Genomic DNA, 17,503 nt, shown 5'->3' on the forward strand with positions numbered 1-17,503 from the left:
GTTTTAAAACTGGGGAGACTGAGGCCCAAGAGAGTTAGGAGAAAAGTAATAACAACAGCCAATGCATAGAACACTTTATATTAACTTACCTACAAAGGTCAAGGCAAGGGTCACCATGGCATAGAGGCAAGTAAGATACAGCTTCAGATCCTGGTTTTGACTCTCTGAAGCTGTGTGATCTTGTGGAAGTAACTAAGCCTCTCTGAGAGGTAGTTTTCTGCTCCTCACATATTGATAATGACACCTATTCTAAAGAGTAGTTGTGAGCAGTAGAAATAATGGCTGTAAAGTACTAGAGTAATGACTGGCACCTAGATAGTACCTGATGAATGGTCTTGATTATTAGTAGGGATGCAATGTGGGCCAGCCACAGGATAAATAGTGTCTTCCAACTCTTCATGGACAGAGAAGCCTGGTGGGCGGGTCAGTCCATGGGGTCACAAAGAGTTGGACATGACTGAGCATAGCACACAGCACAATCCTGCTTCACAACAAGACTGACCTGAGAAGCTGATGGAAAGTACAGATGTAGTCTAAGGAAAGGCACTGGGATGTATAACAAGCTACTGGGTGACTCTTACTGGCCCATTTTGCAACACACCCAGGAAACCTTCCCTCCAACCTCTTGCTTGCTTCAGTCTCTTGTACCTGGCCCCATATTCAGCAAAGATTTTGCTTGAGGGTAGACATGATTAAAAGGTCAAATATCATTATATACTCTCAAAGAGAATGTGCCTTGAACTTTACACAGTATATTTCTTCCTGGAAAGCTGCTTGCAAATAGAATTTGGTGTGTGCGTATGTGTGCATGCGAACAGATGTATATTTAACACCTAAGTTTGCTATTCAAAGGAATGCAATCAATTCAGCTAAATGAATATTATATGTGTGACTTTTAAGTGCTGAGGATTCAGTGACCAATAAGAGGCAGGCCCTGTCTTCAAGGGTCTTACTTAGGGTCCAGAGTGGTAGATACGGTTAGCACAGGGACCACGCAGGGAAAAGGGTACCCAATTCAGGGTTGGGGCACCTGGGAAAGTTCTAGGGGAGGTGACATGGGAGGAAGAGACCTCTACACTGGAACCTAGTCTCAAATCCTTCTGGAAAGAGAATGGTCCTTCCCTAACTCATCCCTGCGGAAAAATGGACTTTCACACCATGTTGCCCTGGATTCATTTACACAATCAGGCAGCTGCACAAATACCGGGTTCCTGCCATGGGTAAGGCTCTGAGCGAGGTGTTGTAGGGCAGCTAGGGAGAGAAAGGCCCAGTCCATGCCCTCAGGGAGCTTATACAACACCTGTTTATGACCCAGCAGGATTATTGAGGTCTTAACTCCCTTTCCTGAAAATATTGTGTATTTTCTTTCATCGCCTCGTTGTGGAGAAACGCAGTTCTGGCCAACACAACCATGAACATCATATTTCATCCAGGAGATAATCCAAGTGTGTGCAGGCATCCCCAGGCTGCTTGCAGACTCTCCATGAAGTGGTGGGAGGCTTCTGAGGTGGCCCAGTGGTAAAGAATCTGCCTGCCCATGCAGGAGATACAAGAGATGCGGGTTGGAGTCCTGAATCGGGAAGGTCCTCTGGAGAAGGACATGGAAACCCACTCCAGTATTCTTGCCTGGAGAATCCCATGGATGGAGGAGCCTGGCAGACTACAGTCCATGGGGTCACAAAAGAGTCAGATCTGACTGAGTGACTGAGCATGTATACACATGAAGCTGTGGAGGCCTGGATGAATTCTTGGGGTCCACAGGGTCTGTGAGTATATGGGGCAACCTGAAGACCTGGAAGCACCTAGGGTAAGTGATGCTTTCCTCCCCTGCCACCCCCCCCCACCCCCCGCCGCTGTCATCAACAGGAATGCTTTTCAAACCACTTGTCTCTGCCCTGAGAAGAGGAAGAGTCAGGAAGGAACAGCATTCCTGGTGAATTACGATCAGTACACCATGTCCAACCAGTCCATCCTAAAGGAGATCAGTCCTGGGTGTTCATTGGAGGGACTGATGTTGAAGCTGAAACTCCAATACTTTGGCCACCTGATGTGAAGAGCTGACTCATTGGAAAAGACCCTGATGCTGGGAAAGATGAGGGCAGGAGGAGAGGGGGACGACAGAGGATGAGATGGTTGGATGGCATCACTGACACAATGGACATGGATTTGGGTGGACTCCGGCAGCTGGTGATGGACAGGGAGGCCTGGTGTGCTGCAGTTCATGGGGTCGCAAAGAGTTGGACACGACTGAGCGACTGAACTGAACTGAACTGGACACCATGTTTACACGAAAGATGGCAAGGTGTTGCAGTAAACATGTGAGGCCCCCTTGCCTTATGCTCTCTGTGTGTGGTGCCCTGGGAGGGAAGACGGGCTCCCATCTCCCAGATGGCAAACTGGAAGCACGAGGGGTGCCTGGAGGCTGTGCTGGCCACCTGGTGCTTTGCACCCAAATCTAGCCCACACTTACCATGTTGCCTTTCAAAGTCTCCTCTCTATATGAACCCCTCAACCTCGCATTCACTGCTTCTCAGAAGGCCAAGCCTGAAGCATCCACCTCCTGTTTTTTGTTTTTTTTTGCTAAGTTGCTCTCACTTCCTGGGCCCCTGTCCCGCCTCTAACTAGCTGGTGAAATTCAACCCATCCCTCAAAGCCCAGCTCACGTGTCACCTCTCTCTCTGGTTGGAATTCACCTCTGTCTCCCTACACTCCTTGTTCGGCCTTTTCACTCATTACTTTTTCTTGGGCAACAGGCTTAAGTCTCTCAGATCCTCACTTCTCTCCTCTGTGCTCGGGCATAACATCTGCAGTAATCTTGAACCCTTTTCGGGTAGCGGACTTCTTTGAAAATGTGATGAAAGCTGCTGGAAGAGCTACTGTTGACGGAAGCCCACTGCGTGTCAGCGTCAGGCCTGGGGTTTAGGGCTTTTCCGTTCATTATTTCAGGTGATTGTCAAGTCTCTCTAGCCAGGTGCCAGTATTATCCTCACGTTACAGGTGAGGAAAGGAGGCGTAGAGAGGCGAAACGCCTCTCCGTAGGTCACACAGCTAGTACCACTGGCAGAGCCAGGTTTACCCCATGGCAGAGTCGGGTGTTAATCTCTGGATCGGCTCCAACGCCCCGCTTTCAGCCTCCCTGGCCCGGGGATGGGGGCGGGGGCGCGGGTTAAGACAACACACCACATGTCTCCTGCAGTTTACGGGTTCATGCACCTCTAAGCCACCCACTCGTCAGGTCAAGCAGGCCATCGCTGGGGTGCCATCCTAACGCAGGCCTGGCTGCTCCCTAGGGAGGGATCTCGGTCCACATCTGGCGACCCAAACGTGGGGGCCCCGGAGCCGGGGCCGAGGGTACAGGCTCGTGGTTCGGGAGCCGCATCCCGGGTGCCGAGTCCCAGGAATGTGGGAGGGCTGAGCGGAGAGGGCGGGCGAGGCGGGGGCGCTTCCTCTGCCCGCCAGGAGGGGAGCCGCCCGGGCGCGCGCGGGTCGCGCCGCCGCCCCCTCCCAGCGGCCCGGCCGGCCCGGCGGGGGCGGGGGCTGCAGCGGGAGGGCGGCGAGGGGCCGCGGAGCTCGGCAGCCGCCCGGCCGGCCCGGGCGGGAGGAAGCGATGAATATTCAGAGGGGGAGGGGGAAGGGAGGGGGCTGAGCGCTCGCCGCGGCTCCCTGCAGCCGGAGCCGCATGACGCGCGGAGGAGGCAGCGGGAGCCGCCGGGGCCGCGGGAGCCGGGATCCGGGCGCCGCGCGCCAGGGGTGGGCGCCGCTTGCTCCGCCCTGCGAAGCCCCTAGGCGTCCGGGGACGCGTCCCCCCCGCCGCAGCCGCGCCGGGCTCCGCCGTGTGGCCGCCGCCGCCGCCGCTGCCATGTCCCCGGGGAAGCCCGGGGCGGGCGGAGCGGGGACGAGGCGGACCGGCGGGAGGAGGCGGAGGCGGAGGCGGCGGCTGGAGGCGGTGACTCAGGCGCCGGGGCTCGGGCGCACGGCGGGGCCCGGCTCGCGCGTCCCGGGCACGTTCCAGGGCGCGCGGGGCATGAAGCCGGCGGCTCGGGAGGCGCGGCCGCCTCCGCGCTCGCCCGGGCTGCGCTGGGCGCTGCCGCCGCTGCTGCTGCTGTTGCGCTTGGGCCAGGTGAGCTGCCGGGTGGTGGGCGCTGGGGCGGGGGTGGTGGTGGCGGGGGGGGCGCGAGGAGGGGGGGGGGCGGGACTGGAAGCCCTTGCACCTGCCCGGGTGTGTCCTGATTGCGGGGATCCGGGCAGATGGCCGGGGTGGGGTGGGGGGGCTCCGCGTCCCCGGGGCCCTCCCCTCCTGAAGGCCGGGCTGCGCGCCGGCGACCCAGCCCTATCCGCGGCTCCCGCGTCCCCGAAGGAGGGCGGCGGGCTCGGGGATCCCGGAGGGAGGGGTCCGGAGCCTCGCCGTGGCCGCCCCCCGCGCGGGCTGCAGGCAGTCTTTGGCCCGGCCCGGCCCCAAGCTGGTCACATCTGGCTGGCGCGGGCCCGGCTCGCCTGGCCGAGGCGGCCGGAGGGGGCGTGTTTGCGGAGAGCTCCGACCGCGGAGCCGGGCCGGCCTGGCGGAGCGGCGGCCGACCTCCGACCCGGCCTGCGGGGGCCGAGGGGCGGGGCCGAAGGGCCGCGGCCGGGGGGAGCCCGGGCCGGGGCCGGGGCCGGGGCCGGGGCCGCTGCGGGTGGTGGGCGAGGCGCGGGGCCTCCGGGCCGCGGCGCTGCTTCTGGGGAAAGTTGCAGCCCCGGGAGAAGGTGGCCCCTCGCAGGCGTGCCTCCGAGCGACGGTCCTTCTCCCAGAGAAGCTGCCTGCTTTCCCTGGGTGCTTAATTCGTGCATTGTGGGCGCCGGCTTTCCCTACCCGCCCGTGCGCCCTGTTCTCGAGCTTCGCCTTTCAGATAATGCTGTGCCTGGCGTTTTGGCGATCCATCCCCCTGAAAAGCGCCGTTTCCCCTTCATGGTGTTCCCAGGGGGTGAGGCAGGGCAGCTGAGCGATGTCCCCATTTCACAGATAGGGAACTGGAAGGAGAGAAGCGAAAAAGCAGAATCGCCCAGCCCTGCCGCGGCAGCTGAACCAGTGCGTTCGTCCCCTTCTAGGAGCCTGCTACGGTCTTGAACCAGCGATGGAAAGGGCCTTGGCGTTTTTGTGAAGGAAAAAATTCCCGCTAGTAAACTGATTTCAACCAGTATATACTAAAATATGGGGAAAAAATGTCTCTTGTTTTATACAGACAGCAGCTCTAAGAACAGGATGTTTGAAACCTGGGAAGCGAGTTATTGACTGGGGAGGGAACCTGGCTTCAGGGAAAGCTACCCCCCCGCCCCATCCCGGGTCCCTTCCTTTTTCTTTCTTTCTTGAAATTGAAGTCTAGTTGATTTTGAATATTGTGTTAATTTCAGGTGTACAGGAAAGTAATTCTGTTATACATATCCACGTATGTATCTTTCTGTATATTTTTGATTCTTTGCCGTTATGGTTTACTACAAGGGAAAACTTTTCAAGCACAAATAAAACGATTGCCTGAGAACAGAAACATCAGCCTTGGGGCAGCAATGCAGCCCAGCAGGCAGGACAGGAAGGTAGCTAGGGCCTGGGGGCTCCAGTAGCTCTCCGCACCCAGAGGGCTCTCTGGTTGTCAATGTCCCTTCAGTTTTCCTGGGCAGGCTTTGGCCAGTCTCTCCGGAGGGCCTAGAAGGCGCAGTGACCTCCTGCAGAGAATGTGTGATGAGGTGTTTCGGAAGACCATCTCCAGGGCCAAGTTCAGTCTCCTCCATTCTCAGTTAATTGCTTTTGTAGGATGGGACCACCTGCCCCATGGGTTTCCCCAGTAGCTCAGTGGTAAGGAACCTGCCTACAATGCAGGAGACGCAAGAGAAGTGGGTTTGATCCTTGGGTTGGGAAGATCCTCTGGAGGAGGAAGTAGCAACCCACTCCAGTATTCTTGCTTCGGAAATTCCATGGACAGAGTGGCCTATAGTCCAGGAGGTCGCAAAGAGTCCAATGAGACTGAACACACACACACACACACCACCTGCCCCATGGGCTTGTCTGAGGGGCTTTCAGTGGCCAGTGTCTGAATTAGCCTTATGAACATGAAAGGGCGTCCAGGTGGGCTTATCATTAAGGTACGGTTTGTATGGACTTGCTCCTTGTCCCTATAAAGAAATTCATGGAGAACAGTATATGAGATTAAAAAAAAAATCACCTTATATTGAAGATCTCTTGTACCAGCTACTTCATTTATTTTTAGTTTACTTTGGTGCAAATGTATCTTACAGTGTTTCTCATTTTGCATGGGCCATAGTGGTTGCTAGCTCTGTTTGGAATCAGCGAAAAGTTTCTTGGGTAAATTTATTTCTTGCCCAATCCTTCCTTGTGTTTCAATAGCATTTTGCCATGCGACACTTGTCCCCTATTCATATATTTCCTTCCTCTCTAGTTTGTTCTGTAGAAACTTGAGGAGTCTATTTCTCGTTTTTGGACGCATTATAAAATGGGAAATGTAAAAGGCTTTCTGAAAAAGCATCTTCAAAACCCACATTGGACAGTTCATTTTGATGTTGGATATTTCAGGGAGTCAGTGCATTTTTTAGCTGGACCAGACTTCAAGTTAGCTCAAATTCCTTTTTTTTTCTTTTAAAGATAAGGTTTTTGAGGCCCAGGGAAGACAGTGATTGGACTGAGGCCACCTGGCAAGACAGTAGAGGAGTTGGGATGAGATTGAAACCTGTGTCCCTTGCCTGTGTCTCTGATTTTCATGATTTTGTTATTGTGTTTTTGCCATTTTCCACTTTGCTCTTAATTTTACTATAGGCACAGCGCTGCCTCACTGTGTACTCCTGAAACTGTGGGTATGAATAGAGTTTTTCATTTTTCCATCTTTTTGTGGGATCTTCCCGGGTCAGGAATCAAATCCATGTCTTCTGCCTTGACAGGTGGATTCTCTACCACCGAGCCGCCAGGGAAGCCCTCGAGTTTTCCAAGTCAAATCATATTTTCCATGTATATGTTTGGCTGATCGCCTTTACTGTCCACCTGAAACTATCACAACATTGTTATCAGCTATTTACTCAAATATAAAATAAAAAGTTAAAGTCAAATCGTATTTGAGATGGAAAGTCATATTTGAGGTTTTCAAAGCTTTTACATTTAGGAAATGTGGGTAAAGGGTCTGACTGTCTCCCTAACACTTGGTTGGTTTAGTAAGGCTTGGATTGTGTGTGTGTATGTTTTAAAATGAAATCAACGGTAGCAGGTTGAAAAAATGGGCAAGTTGTGGAAACAATGCACTCTGGGCATTCATGAGGACAGATACAGAAGCAGGGAAGCTGAGATGCTAGAACACTCGGTGTTTAGTAGGGCTGGAGAAGCGAGTTTTGAACCTGTTTTCTCATCCCCTTTCTCCGAGGCAGGAAGGATGGCTGGGGTTGATTCCAACATGCGGACTTGACTGGTTGCAATGACTTCACCCGTTCTCCTAGCATTTTTGCACCCTAATTTTGGTTTGTATATATGTTTTAGGCAATGTGACAAAGCTATCCACCCCTCCTCCCTTGGTCTCCTTCTCTTGAGAAAAGTAGTTCTACAGATTCTTTTTGAAATCAGTTTGATCGTGGACTGCTTTAAAATGAAAAAGAAAACAAAACCCGAACTGGTGATTGATAGCTGTTTTGTTGGTCTTATGGTGTTTTGGGTTTGCTTTTCTTTTATTTTCTTGTTTCCTGGTGAATAATAACTGTTTGTGTTTATTATCTACTGTAGCTAATCCTTAAGTCTGCTTGCCTACCTGTTTCATCCAGGGTACAAAAAATATTTTGACTCCTTCAAAATTGCTTATTAAATTCTCATAGAGGCAACTTTAAACATTTTTGTTTTGCTTCAGGACAACAATGGAAAAAACCGAATGATTATGTTTTGTTTGCAGGCAATTTAAGAAAACAGAGCAAATTGGTTTATGGTTAGACTGTGGCTTTGAGCTGACTTCAACCTTAGCCCTAGGATAAAGATAACCCTGGAATACCCAAGGTTTCCTAAGCAAAGAGAATCCTGGCTCCCGAGTGAGCAGTTTTGGTCAGCAGAGAGGTTATTTAGCTCCTAAAAGTAATTTTGCTTGGGATTGAGACCCAGGCAAAGTTGCTGGGATTAAGCAGCACATCATCAGCAATTACTTACTTAGTTTATTTACTGCTTGGCTAGGGGAATTATTTTGAGTGCAGGGTAAGAGGCAATTTTCTGTGCACTTCCCTTCTAATAGAATGCTGCTGCTAATACTGTAATTAATAGGTAGCTTTATATGTGGCAGGTGTTGTGCTAAGGGTTTTAATGCACTATCCCGTTTGACCGTATCAGAAATAACTGAGCAGGAGGTGCTGTTCATGGTCCCATCTTATTTTTTAAAATTTTACTTATTTAAAAAAATTTTTGGCTGTACTCTGTGACTTGTAGGATCTTAGTTCCCCAACCAGGGATTGAACCTGGGCCCTGGCACTGAAAGCATTGTGTCCACTGGACTGGACTTCTGGGGATTTCCTGGTCCCATTTTATCTGGGAGAAAACTGAAGTTCTGAACTTACCGAAGATTCATCATAATAGTGTGTGGCAGAGCCGTGTTTGCCGTCTCTGGCACCCCAGTTTACTGTCCCGTGCTGTGAGAATGCGTATTTTACAGAGTCTTCGGTGTTCAACTGGGAGAGGAGGCGACACAATTGAACCTACCTGCAAGAGGGAAGCAGACTCGGAGAGACCAGACTGACCATTGCTGGGCAGGGGCCGGGGCAGAGAGATGGAGTGGGGGTTTGGGGTTAGCAGACACAAGCGATTATATACAGAATGGATAAACAGCAAAGGCCTATTGTAGAGCAGAGCGAGCTATATTCAATATCTTGGGATAAACCATCATGGAAAAGAATTTTAAAAATGTTTATATAGGTATAACTGAATCATTTGGCAATACAGCAGAAATTAATACAACACTGTAAATCAACTATACTTAAAAAAAAGCAAACGGGGGAGGAGGGAGAGGAGGTGACTGACTTGTGAAGGACAGGCTTGTAGGGCCTTCCCCTTCCCCTGCTTATGTTTCTTTGGGAGCCTGAATCTGCAAGGTGGGCCTGCCTTAGTGGAGACAGAATGGGATTTGGGATGGAAAGGCCTGGGTTTAGGTCCCCCCTCAGTCACTTAGTAGCTGCATAAACTCGGGCAAGCCACTTAACCTCTGTGACTTCTCATTTCCTTATCTGGAAAATGGGACTAATACTTCCTGCTTTACCCGGTGGTTGAGAGGATCAAGTAAGATAGAAGGGGAACTGCTCCGTGAAATCTAAGGCTCAAGTTCAGTGGGGGCCTCTGCTATTATCTGGGGGAGAGGATGTGAGGCTTCAAGTCATTTATTCATTGAACAGGTATTTATTGTCTCCCATGGTGATGAACTCGGCTCACATAACATTAAAAATAGTAATTATTCATTTTAGGGAGCTTTTAGTAAAAATGTAAGTGAGATGTCAAATCCATGTGTGTCATGGTAAATAAATTTGTGTAAAACTTAATAGAAAGTTGAGCTGAAGGAAAATATTGAGGGGACTTTCCTGGTGGTCGCCTAGTGGCTGGGACTCCTCACTTCCAGTGCTGGGGCTGAGGGAGCAGGATTGATCCCCGGTCGGGGAACTAGATCCTACCTGCTGCAACTAGAGATCCCACATGCCCAAACAAAGATCGAAGATCCCGTGTGCCCCAGCTAAAACCTGGAGCAGCCAAATAAACAAATACTTAAATAATATATTTTCAAGAAAAAAATATTGAGTAAAAATAACGATGTAAATAATGGTGTGGTTATGGCGCCCTTGTAAATGTGATACATTTCTTAAACGGGGGACACACTGCATGGGGCACAGGCAGTCGTGGCGAGCGAGAGAGGCAGCCTGGCTTTGTGTCTCTTACAGGCTGTGGGGCTGGCACGACTCGGATCACCCGCAGCTCACCAGTCACAGTTGTCACACAGGCTGTGCTGGTGGTGTCCTTGCTGCCCCCTGTCCCCCGCCAGAGAAACGGCTGGCCCTGGGTTTGCCAGGGAAGAAGTGGTGTTGAGAGGGACAAAGTGGAGACCCCTGGAAGCTGCAGCTGTGTCAGACCAGAGAAGTCTGCAGCAGTTTTTCACCTCCTCCTATGGCTTTCCAGTGGGTTTTCTGGTGCCCGCTGGGAAGACAGGAGCTGCAGGAAATTTGCTATCGCTTCCTTATCAGCCGTAGGATTCCTTGATAGTCACCCTATTGTTTCAGCCTTTCCATGGCATGTAAATGCCTGGGTGAGGGGTGGTGGTAATGAGACAGCAGATGGGGGCCACTTTGAAAGCCAAGTAGTGTCAGCTCCCACAGAAGGTCTAATTTTAAACATGCAAATAATTTTCAGTTCCACTTTTCCTTCTTCCTGTTAGAGGGAAGCTGTCCCCTGTTGCCTTCTCTGAGGCTTGAGCAGACAATGTTGTTATTATGCCACAAACTATCCCCTTCTCCACAGCAGGGATGGGGTGGTGTTTTTCTGAGTGCCTGTGCTGGCCCCAGCCCAGGGTTATTTCATGGCTTCTGAGAAGAGATGTGAGTGAATATTAAAACTTAGCACCAATACCGGGTCTAACACAGTGGTTCTTAATCTTTCTGGGGAGGGCGAGGTTTACAACCCTAACAGAGTATTTATATGTAAAAGCGGACTCCTCTCCCTAAAAGAAATGCACATATTTACAATTTTGTATCCAATTTCAGGAGTTTTACAGCCCCTTTAAAATAGCCCATGAAGCCTAGGTTAAAAACCCTCCAATCTAAAATTGTAACAGTTACAAAAGTATCAGTTCTCTTCAAAGAGCTAATAACCATGGTGTGTATCCTTGTTTTCCTCCTAGGGAAAAAAATGTTTCTATGTAATATATTTAAGTATCTTTGTTCATCTTTTAAAAAAGTTACATTAAAGGAAACCTTATATATACATTGTTCTCTACTTTTAGCCTTTTACTTTACTTAGTTATCTTGAAGATTATTTCATATCTGGACCCATAGTTTTAATTGATTCTTTTAAACGCCTAATATTCTGATGTGTGACTTTACCACGGTTTATTTGGCCATTCCGGTCAATGGACACTTTAGTTATTTTCTGACAATCCCCTCCTCCCTTTTTTTTTTTTTTTTTTTTTTTTACAAATCATGCTTCAGAGAGTGTGTTTGATACATATTTCTTGTAACTTTCAGGAGCCATAGGGTAAATTTCTGATTTTAGGATGGCTGGCTTGGAACCTGCATTTAAAAATTTGATAGCTGTTAAATTTTCCCATTTGTACCTGCACCAATAGGCTTGGAGAGTGTCTGTTATCGCCATACTATAAGCTGAACTGAGGATTGTTAAGTTTTTAAATGTGTGCCTGAGAGGTAAAAAATTATATCCTGTTACTTTTAGTTATATCTTCAATTTTGAGTTAGTTGAGCATTTTTTCGGGCTATTTGCATTTCTTCCTTCCTTTTTTTGGGGTCGGGGGGAGTTAACTCCCTGTTCATTAAAAAAAGATTGTCTTTTTGTTATTTGTGTGCAAGCTCTTTGGAAATGAAGGAAGTTAGTCCTTTTCTCTCATTTGTGTTTCAAATGCAACAATATGATTCAAATATAAGTATATCTAAAATATGACTATTTTTGCTGCAACCCTTGTCCTTAGGAACTGAAATTTAAATAAGACCTCTGGGTGATAAAGAGAGGATAGACTCTTTGTAGCAAGACTGCCAGGTTGGAATCCTAGCTCCACCATCTAAATAGCTGTGTATTTTGGGCAGGTGCCTTAACCTTTCTGACCCTTGGTGTTCACATTTCTAAATTGCGTATAACAGTAGAACATCTCACAAAGGGTAGTTGGATAAGTTAAATGAGATCACATTATGTTAAAGTTCCTTGTAAACTGATCTCGAAATATAAGAACACTGTTTCATTTATTCAAGGATTAGATTTTTAAAGTTAGAGCAAAAGGACATAATTCTGAATTGTAAAAATTGTGTCACAAAATTTTAAAATTGAATTTGAGATTAAATCCACAATGGATAGTATACATACACACATACATATATATATATGTATGTATCTATATACCTATATATTTATGTGTGTGTGTGTGTGTGTGTGTGTGTATATAAATGTATAATGTGAAAAAAATGTATAATGTGAAGTGGTGTAGGCTTCTCTGCTAGGATAATTTAAATTATATTTCTCTTTTGACAAGTTGATATACTTGAATTAATATAGGTTAAATGAGCCAAGATGTGACTGAAGAGTGGCCAGTGTGATCTTTGTCCCCAAAGAGCGTAGGACTATTGACTGTGTCCCTTAAAGAAACAGGGTCTTCGTTGAGCATCCTTATCTCTGTGACCTGGCCAGCTCTGACTGTGGCCACCTCCTATCTCTGGGGACATTTTCTCTAGGACCATGAGGAGTTATTTTATGCTGCCAACTGAAAGTTTGAAGGCATTCTTTTTGGCTCTAATTGCAGAAGATGGGAAGTTGAGAGAGTCTGTGCCAACTGGTCCACCTTGTTTCCATGGTGACAAGGTGATGCTGTGGTTCCTGCTGCTGGCTGAGGGGCCACCATGTTTCCATGTCCATCTGTCGTGGGGGTTACTCCTTCCCCACTAAGCACGGACCACACTCATGGTCTTATTTTGCTGAGACACTGGCATACTTTACTATTTATGAAAACTAACATATTATTTTTAACCTATTTGGTTTGCAAGGCCTTCAACATATATGATTCATTCAGTTCTCACAGCATCCCTGTGGATTTCTCATTGTCATTCCCATTTAAGATGTGACTTGGACTGTGCATTTCAGGTGCCATCTGTCTGTTGTGCAATAATAATGTACATTCACTGTATAGCCCAGTTTTTAACATTAGTCAAATTTAGAATTAGCTTTCAAGAGGCTAATTGGCCAGTTGAGTCCTCTAGTTTGGTTCATGCATAATTATTAGGTTGAACCATATGAAATTACTGGTTTTGGTCCTTTGAATCCCGGCAGTTATATATGGTTCCATCTAATATGTTCCAGGAAATGTTCTTTTATAGTGAAGTTTAGAAAACCAAATCATAGACTTGCATGTTGTAAAGTGGTATGTTTGAAACCATGGGTCATAAAATCAGTTTAGTGAGTTATGATCAGCATTAAAAAATGATAGAATAGAAAATATTGGCATCTTCTGCAGTGGGATGGACAAGAACTGCTTTATGAAAGCATATATATATATTTGTGTGTCTGTGTCTGTACTGAATTGCATATAAATTGGTTCATCACGGCTTCAGTCGTTGCCAAGAACACCGGAAGCCACTGTTACAGGGAAAGGAGAGGTGGAAGGTGTTGGTCAGGGAGTGGAGGTGGTTTCTGTCTCTAAAGACAGTGGAGAACTAGTATAATGTCCCCAGATATGCATAATCAGTGCCCATAGATGACTGAAGACCATTGTGCAGTGGCTGGTACAGGAAGGCCCTTAGGAGGGGAGTGGGTTGTCTGGCAGCTGAGGAGGCCTGACCTTAAGTAGCTGCCCTTCTGGAAACTTCGGGGGGACCACCCCAGTGAGACAAGTTATTGGCCATGCCCTGTGTTCTTTGGTGAATGGGTTTGGTTGGGAGCTGACACTCTCTGTCTAGTGTGTTGTGTACTTTGAATAAAAACTTAGGACCTTCTCCGGGGAGCTGAGACTCTGAGGGGTGGTCACTCGTCTGTTGAGTAGTGGGACTCAGACTCACAGCCTGGCCTTTTTTTTTAACCTTCAGGCCATGCTGCCCTCAATCCCCTCATGCTGGTCCCCAGTTGCCTGGAGGACCCTGACCTAGAGTTTGACTTTATTCTCCTATGAGTCAGTTCAGGTTTTTTTTTTAAATATAAAAAATTTGAAAATACAGATAAATAAAAAAAGAAAGCAAGATTATTATCTGTAATCTCCGCTCCCTTGAAATTAACTCCTGGTACTGTTTTCTGATGAGTGATCTTTGTCTTTTTTTTTTTTTATGCTCGTTCTATCTATTTCTACTAAAATAGGGTTACCTGCTATACATGCTTTATAATTTATATTTTTCAATTTTTTAAAAATTGGGGTAGATGCATTTGTAGGGTGTATCCCAGGAGCCCACAGCATAAACATGAGGCTTCTTCCTGGAAGCTCACTGTTACTCAGTAGAAAGTCTTTTGAAAAAAAAAAAATTTTTTTTTTTTTTAAACAAACATGGTTGCATTAAGAAAATTTTCAGCAAATACAGAAGACAGCAAAAAACATCTCTGTCCCTCTGGGGTATGAGTTTACTTTCCTCTGCTATTCTCAGGGGCGTTTTGTAAAGTACTGATAGTATGTTGCAAACATTTCCCCCTTGAGAGTAAATACTCTTGCTTTTTCTAACTTTTAACTGTTGCATCTCATTGCATTGTATGGCCCTACCTTAGTTTATCTCATTCATCTTGTGATTAGTTGTCTGCTGCTGCTGCTGCTAAGTCGCTTCAGTTGTGTCCGACTCTGTGCGACCCCATAGACGGCAGTCCACCAGGCTCCCCGGTCCCTGGGATTCTCCAGGCAAGAACACTGGAGTGGGCTGCCATTTCCTTCCCCAATGCATGAAAGTGAAAAGTGAAACTGAAGACGCTCAGTCGTGTCCGACTCTTCTCGATCCCACAGACTGCAGCCCACCAGGCTCCTCCCTCCGTGGGACTTTCCAGGCAAGAGTATTGGAGTGGGGTGCCATTGCCTTCTCCTGATTATTTGTCTAGTTTGATTCTAACACGTTTTGCCATGATAAAGACTATTTGGATAACTTTGTGGTTAAATCTGAACACATCTGTTGATTTGGGGATACGTGGTGATAATAATAATAGCTACCATAGGTTGAATAGCCATTATGACTTGTCAGCACTCTGTATGTGTTAACTAATACAATCCTGTGATGTAGGTACAGGGAAGGAAACTGAGGCCAGGGAGTTATACTCTGGACCATGGCCACAGCCTGTGCCAGGACCTCAACCAGCTAGTTGTGGGTTTCCTTGAGGACGTAGGGAAATCTGAGGAGCATTGCCTCCAAGCGCCAGGGTGCGATTGAGTCTCCTGGAAGGACAGCTGGGCTTGAGGGCCACTTTCGCAGGTGGGAGAGCCACCTTCCTGGGGTAGGGGGAAAGGCCCATTGACATTTGCTGCTCAAGCCCCATGACTTGGCAGGAATGAAATGCTTCCCAGAACCGCAGAAGGTAAGAGTGTCTTGGCCATGGATTTTAGATCCTGAAGCTCTAAGTGGTAAAGTGAAAGTGAAAGTGAAGTCGCTCAGTCGTGTCCGACTCTTTGCCACCCCATGGATGTAGCCTACCAGGCTTCTCCGTCCATGGGATTCTCCAGGCAAGAATACTGGAGTGGGTTACCATTTCCTTCTCCAGGGGATCTTCCCGACTCAGGGATCGAACCTGGGTCTCCCGCATTGGAGGTAGATACTTTAACCTCTGAGCCACCAGGGAAGCCCCTCTAAGTGGTAAAGGCTACCTGAAACTTTGGGGCCTTGGCTCAGATCAATTGATGACATAATGGCATGGCTTTGGGGCCTTGACCTTCCTTTTGTGAACGAATTTGGATTTCATAGAGCTTGAAATTAGGCATGGATGACATGCCTTTGGGGTGTCCCAGGAGAAGAGCAGCATGGCAAAGGGCATGGGCTTTGGCATTAGCAGAACATGCATCCAAATCCATGTTCGTCTTCTGCAGCCTTGTCTTGGAAACTTGCTACAGCACCTGGAAAATGGGTCATAATTACCAGGCCACATGTTATTAGGGTTAAATGAGGGAAGGTATGTGAGGTTAAACCCCATCCAGATTGTGGCTTAAATGTGTGCTCCCAACTCACCCGTAGTATCACGGTGCTTCCTGACTTTGGGCTATAGTTGCCATGCATCCAAGGAGAAGACCTGCTGTGTAGGTGTTGAGACAGTTTCTGCCTTGGTGCCCGGGAGTAGTATTATCTAGGAGTGGTCACCAGACCCTACTGCATGGAAAGAAATTGTAGGGGTACAGATGGGAGCTCTTATTTCAGATGACATGTTGGCATGTCTGAAGATGTGGGCATATATTCACTGTGAATCACAGTGATCTCTAAAAGAGAATAATGTTAATTAAGCTGGAGCAGGAGATCATCAGACAGAGGGGTGGAGAGAAAGAGGTCACATACAAGCAGTTAGAGAGAGTCAGCCCTTCCTGGAGGAAAGTAATGGTCCCGTGTGCCTTTTCTCCCTGCTGGTGAGGCCATGCCAGCCCGTTACATCCTTGCTTCAGGCAGGAAACATTTAGCTAGCACTAATCTCACCTTTTAGATCTAGCACCCTGCAGCCCAGCCTGTCTCTCTAGGGTTGCTGTATCCATCCCGGCGACCTATGGCTTGGCTTCATCATCCAGCACCTGTCTTCAGACTTCCTGTCCGAATCCATTCCTCAAGGTCCTCTCCTCCTGCAAACCGCTCTACCTGATACCACCTCTGATTCTGCATTCTCCTTAGAGTTCAGACCTGATGCTGAAATTGTTTCGTAGCTCTGACCGGTGCACCTCTCCAGTCAATCATAACCTCCAATTTAGCTTCCTTGTATCTGGCTTCTGGGAGTCCATCCCTGTGAGAGTAGATGTCAGATGGCTTGAAGTCACTTTGGGGACAGTCTCACCAAACTCTGGGCTTGTTTCTGGAACTGAGAGACAGTGTGTGCAGTTGTTGAGAGCCAGGCTCTTGAGGAAGAAGACTGCATGGGGATTCCATGAGAAAACATGTTTTGTCATGTTGTTTAACCTCCCTGTGCCTCACTTTGCTCATCTATAAAATAGTGGTGGTTGTATGACTCAGCTCTAGGGCTGTTAGAAGAAGCAGGTAAGATAAGGTAGGTATTGCAAAGAATTAGTCACCGTATGTTAAACATCAGTAGAGATTCCCAGGGCGCTCAGTGGTAAAGAATCCGCCTGCCAATGCAGGAGATGCAGGAGACACATGTTTGATCCCTGAGTTGGGAAGATCCCCTGGAGAAGGAAATGGCAACCCAGTCCAGTATTCCTGCCTGAAAAATCCCATGGACAGAGGGCTACAGTCCATGGGGTCACAAAGAGTTGGACATGACTGAGCACCCACACACATGCAACCAAATATCAGTAAATGTTACAAGAAAGAAAAGGGACCATGTGCTGGATGGGGGTAAGACTCAGATGCTCGGCCTCTGTCTGACCATAAAGTCTGTGAGCAGCCGTTTGATTTCCTTTGGAAGAGGCACATGTGGTATTGAGCCTTTGCTGTCCCCTGGAATCTGGCCTTTAGGCTTCGAGGCTGTCTCCCAGGGTCACTGGGGGTGAGTGGGGACAACTCCTATTCCTTTAGACCAGGGCTTCTCAACCTCAGGTAATCGCTTATTTGGGGGACTAGTGTATGGACTGTAGGGTGTTTAGCAGCATGCATCCCTGACCTCTGCCCATTGCCTCCCGCAATTTGTGACAATTAA

General features: G+C 48.0%; 1 protein-coding gene across 1 annotated transcript in view; it reads left to right on the forward strand.

The window, feature by feature from the left end:
- Positions 1 to 3,655: 3,655 nt before the first annotated feature.
- The window catches only part of PTPRJ (protein tyrosine phosphatase receptor type J), a 178,964-nt gene continuing 165,116 nt past the window's right edge, over positions 3,656 to 17,503 (forward strand). Inside the window, exon 1 of the mRNA XM_070804250.1 lies at positions 3,656 to 4,120. Coding sequence (XP_070660351.1) covers positions 3,680 to 4,120 — 441 coding nt within the window. The 5' untranslated portion in view covers positions 3,656 to 3,679. The remainder of the gene's footprint in view (positions 4,121 to 17,503) is intronic.

This window comes from Bos indicus, chromosome 15 (assembly GCF_029378745.1).
Source record: "Bos indicus isolate NIAB-ARS_2022 breed Sahiwal x Tharparkar chromosome 15, NIAB-ARS_B.indTharparkar_mat_pri_1.0, whole genome shotgun sequence".
NCBI classification, from domain to species: domain Eukaryota; kingdom Metazoa; phylum Chordata; class Mammalia; order Artiodactyla; family Bovidae; genus Bos; species Bos indicus.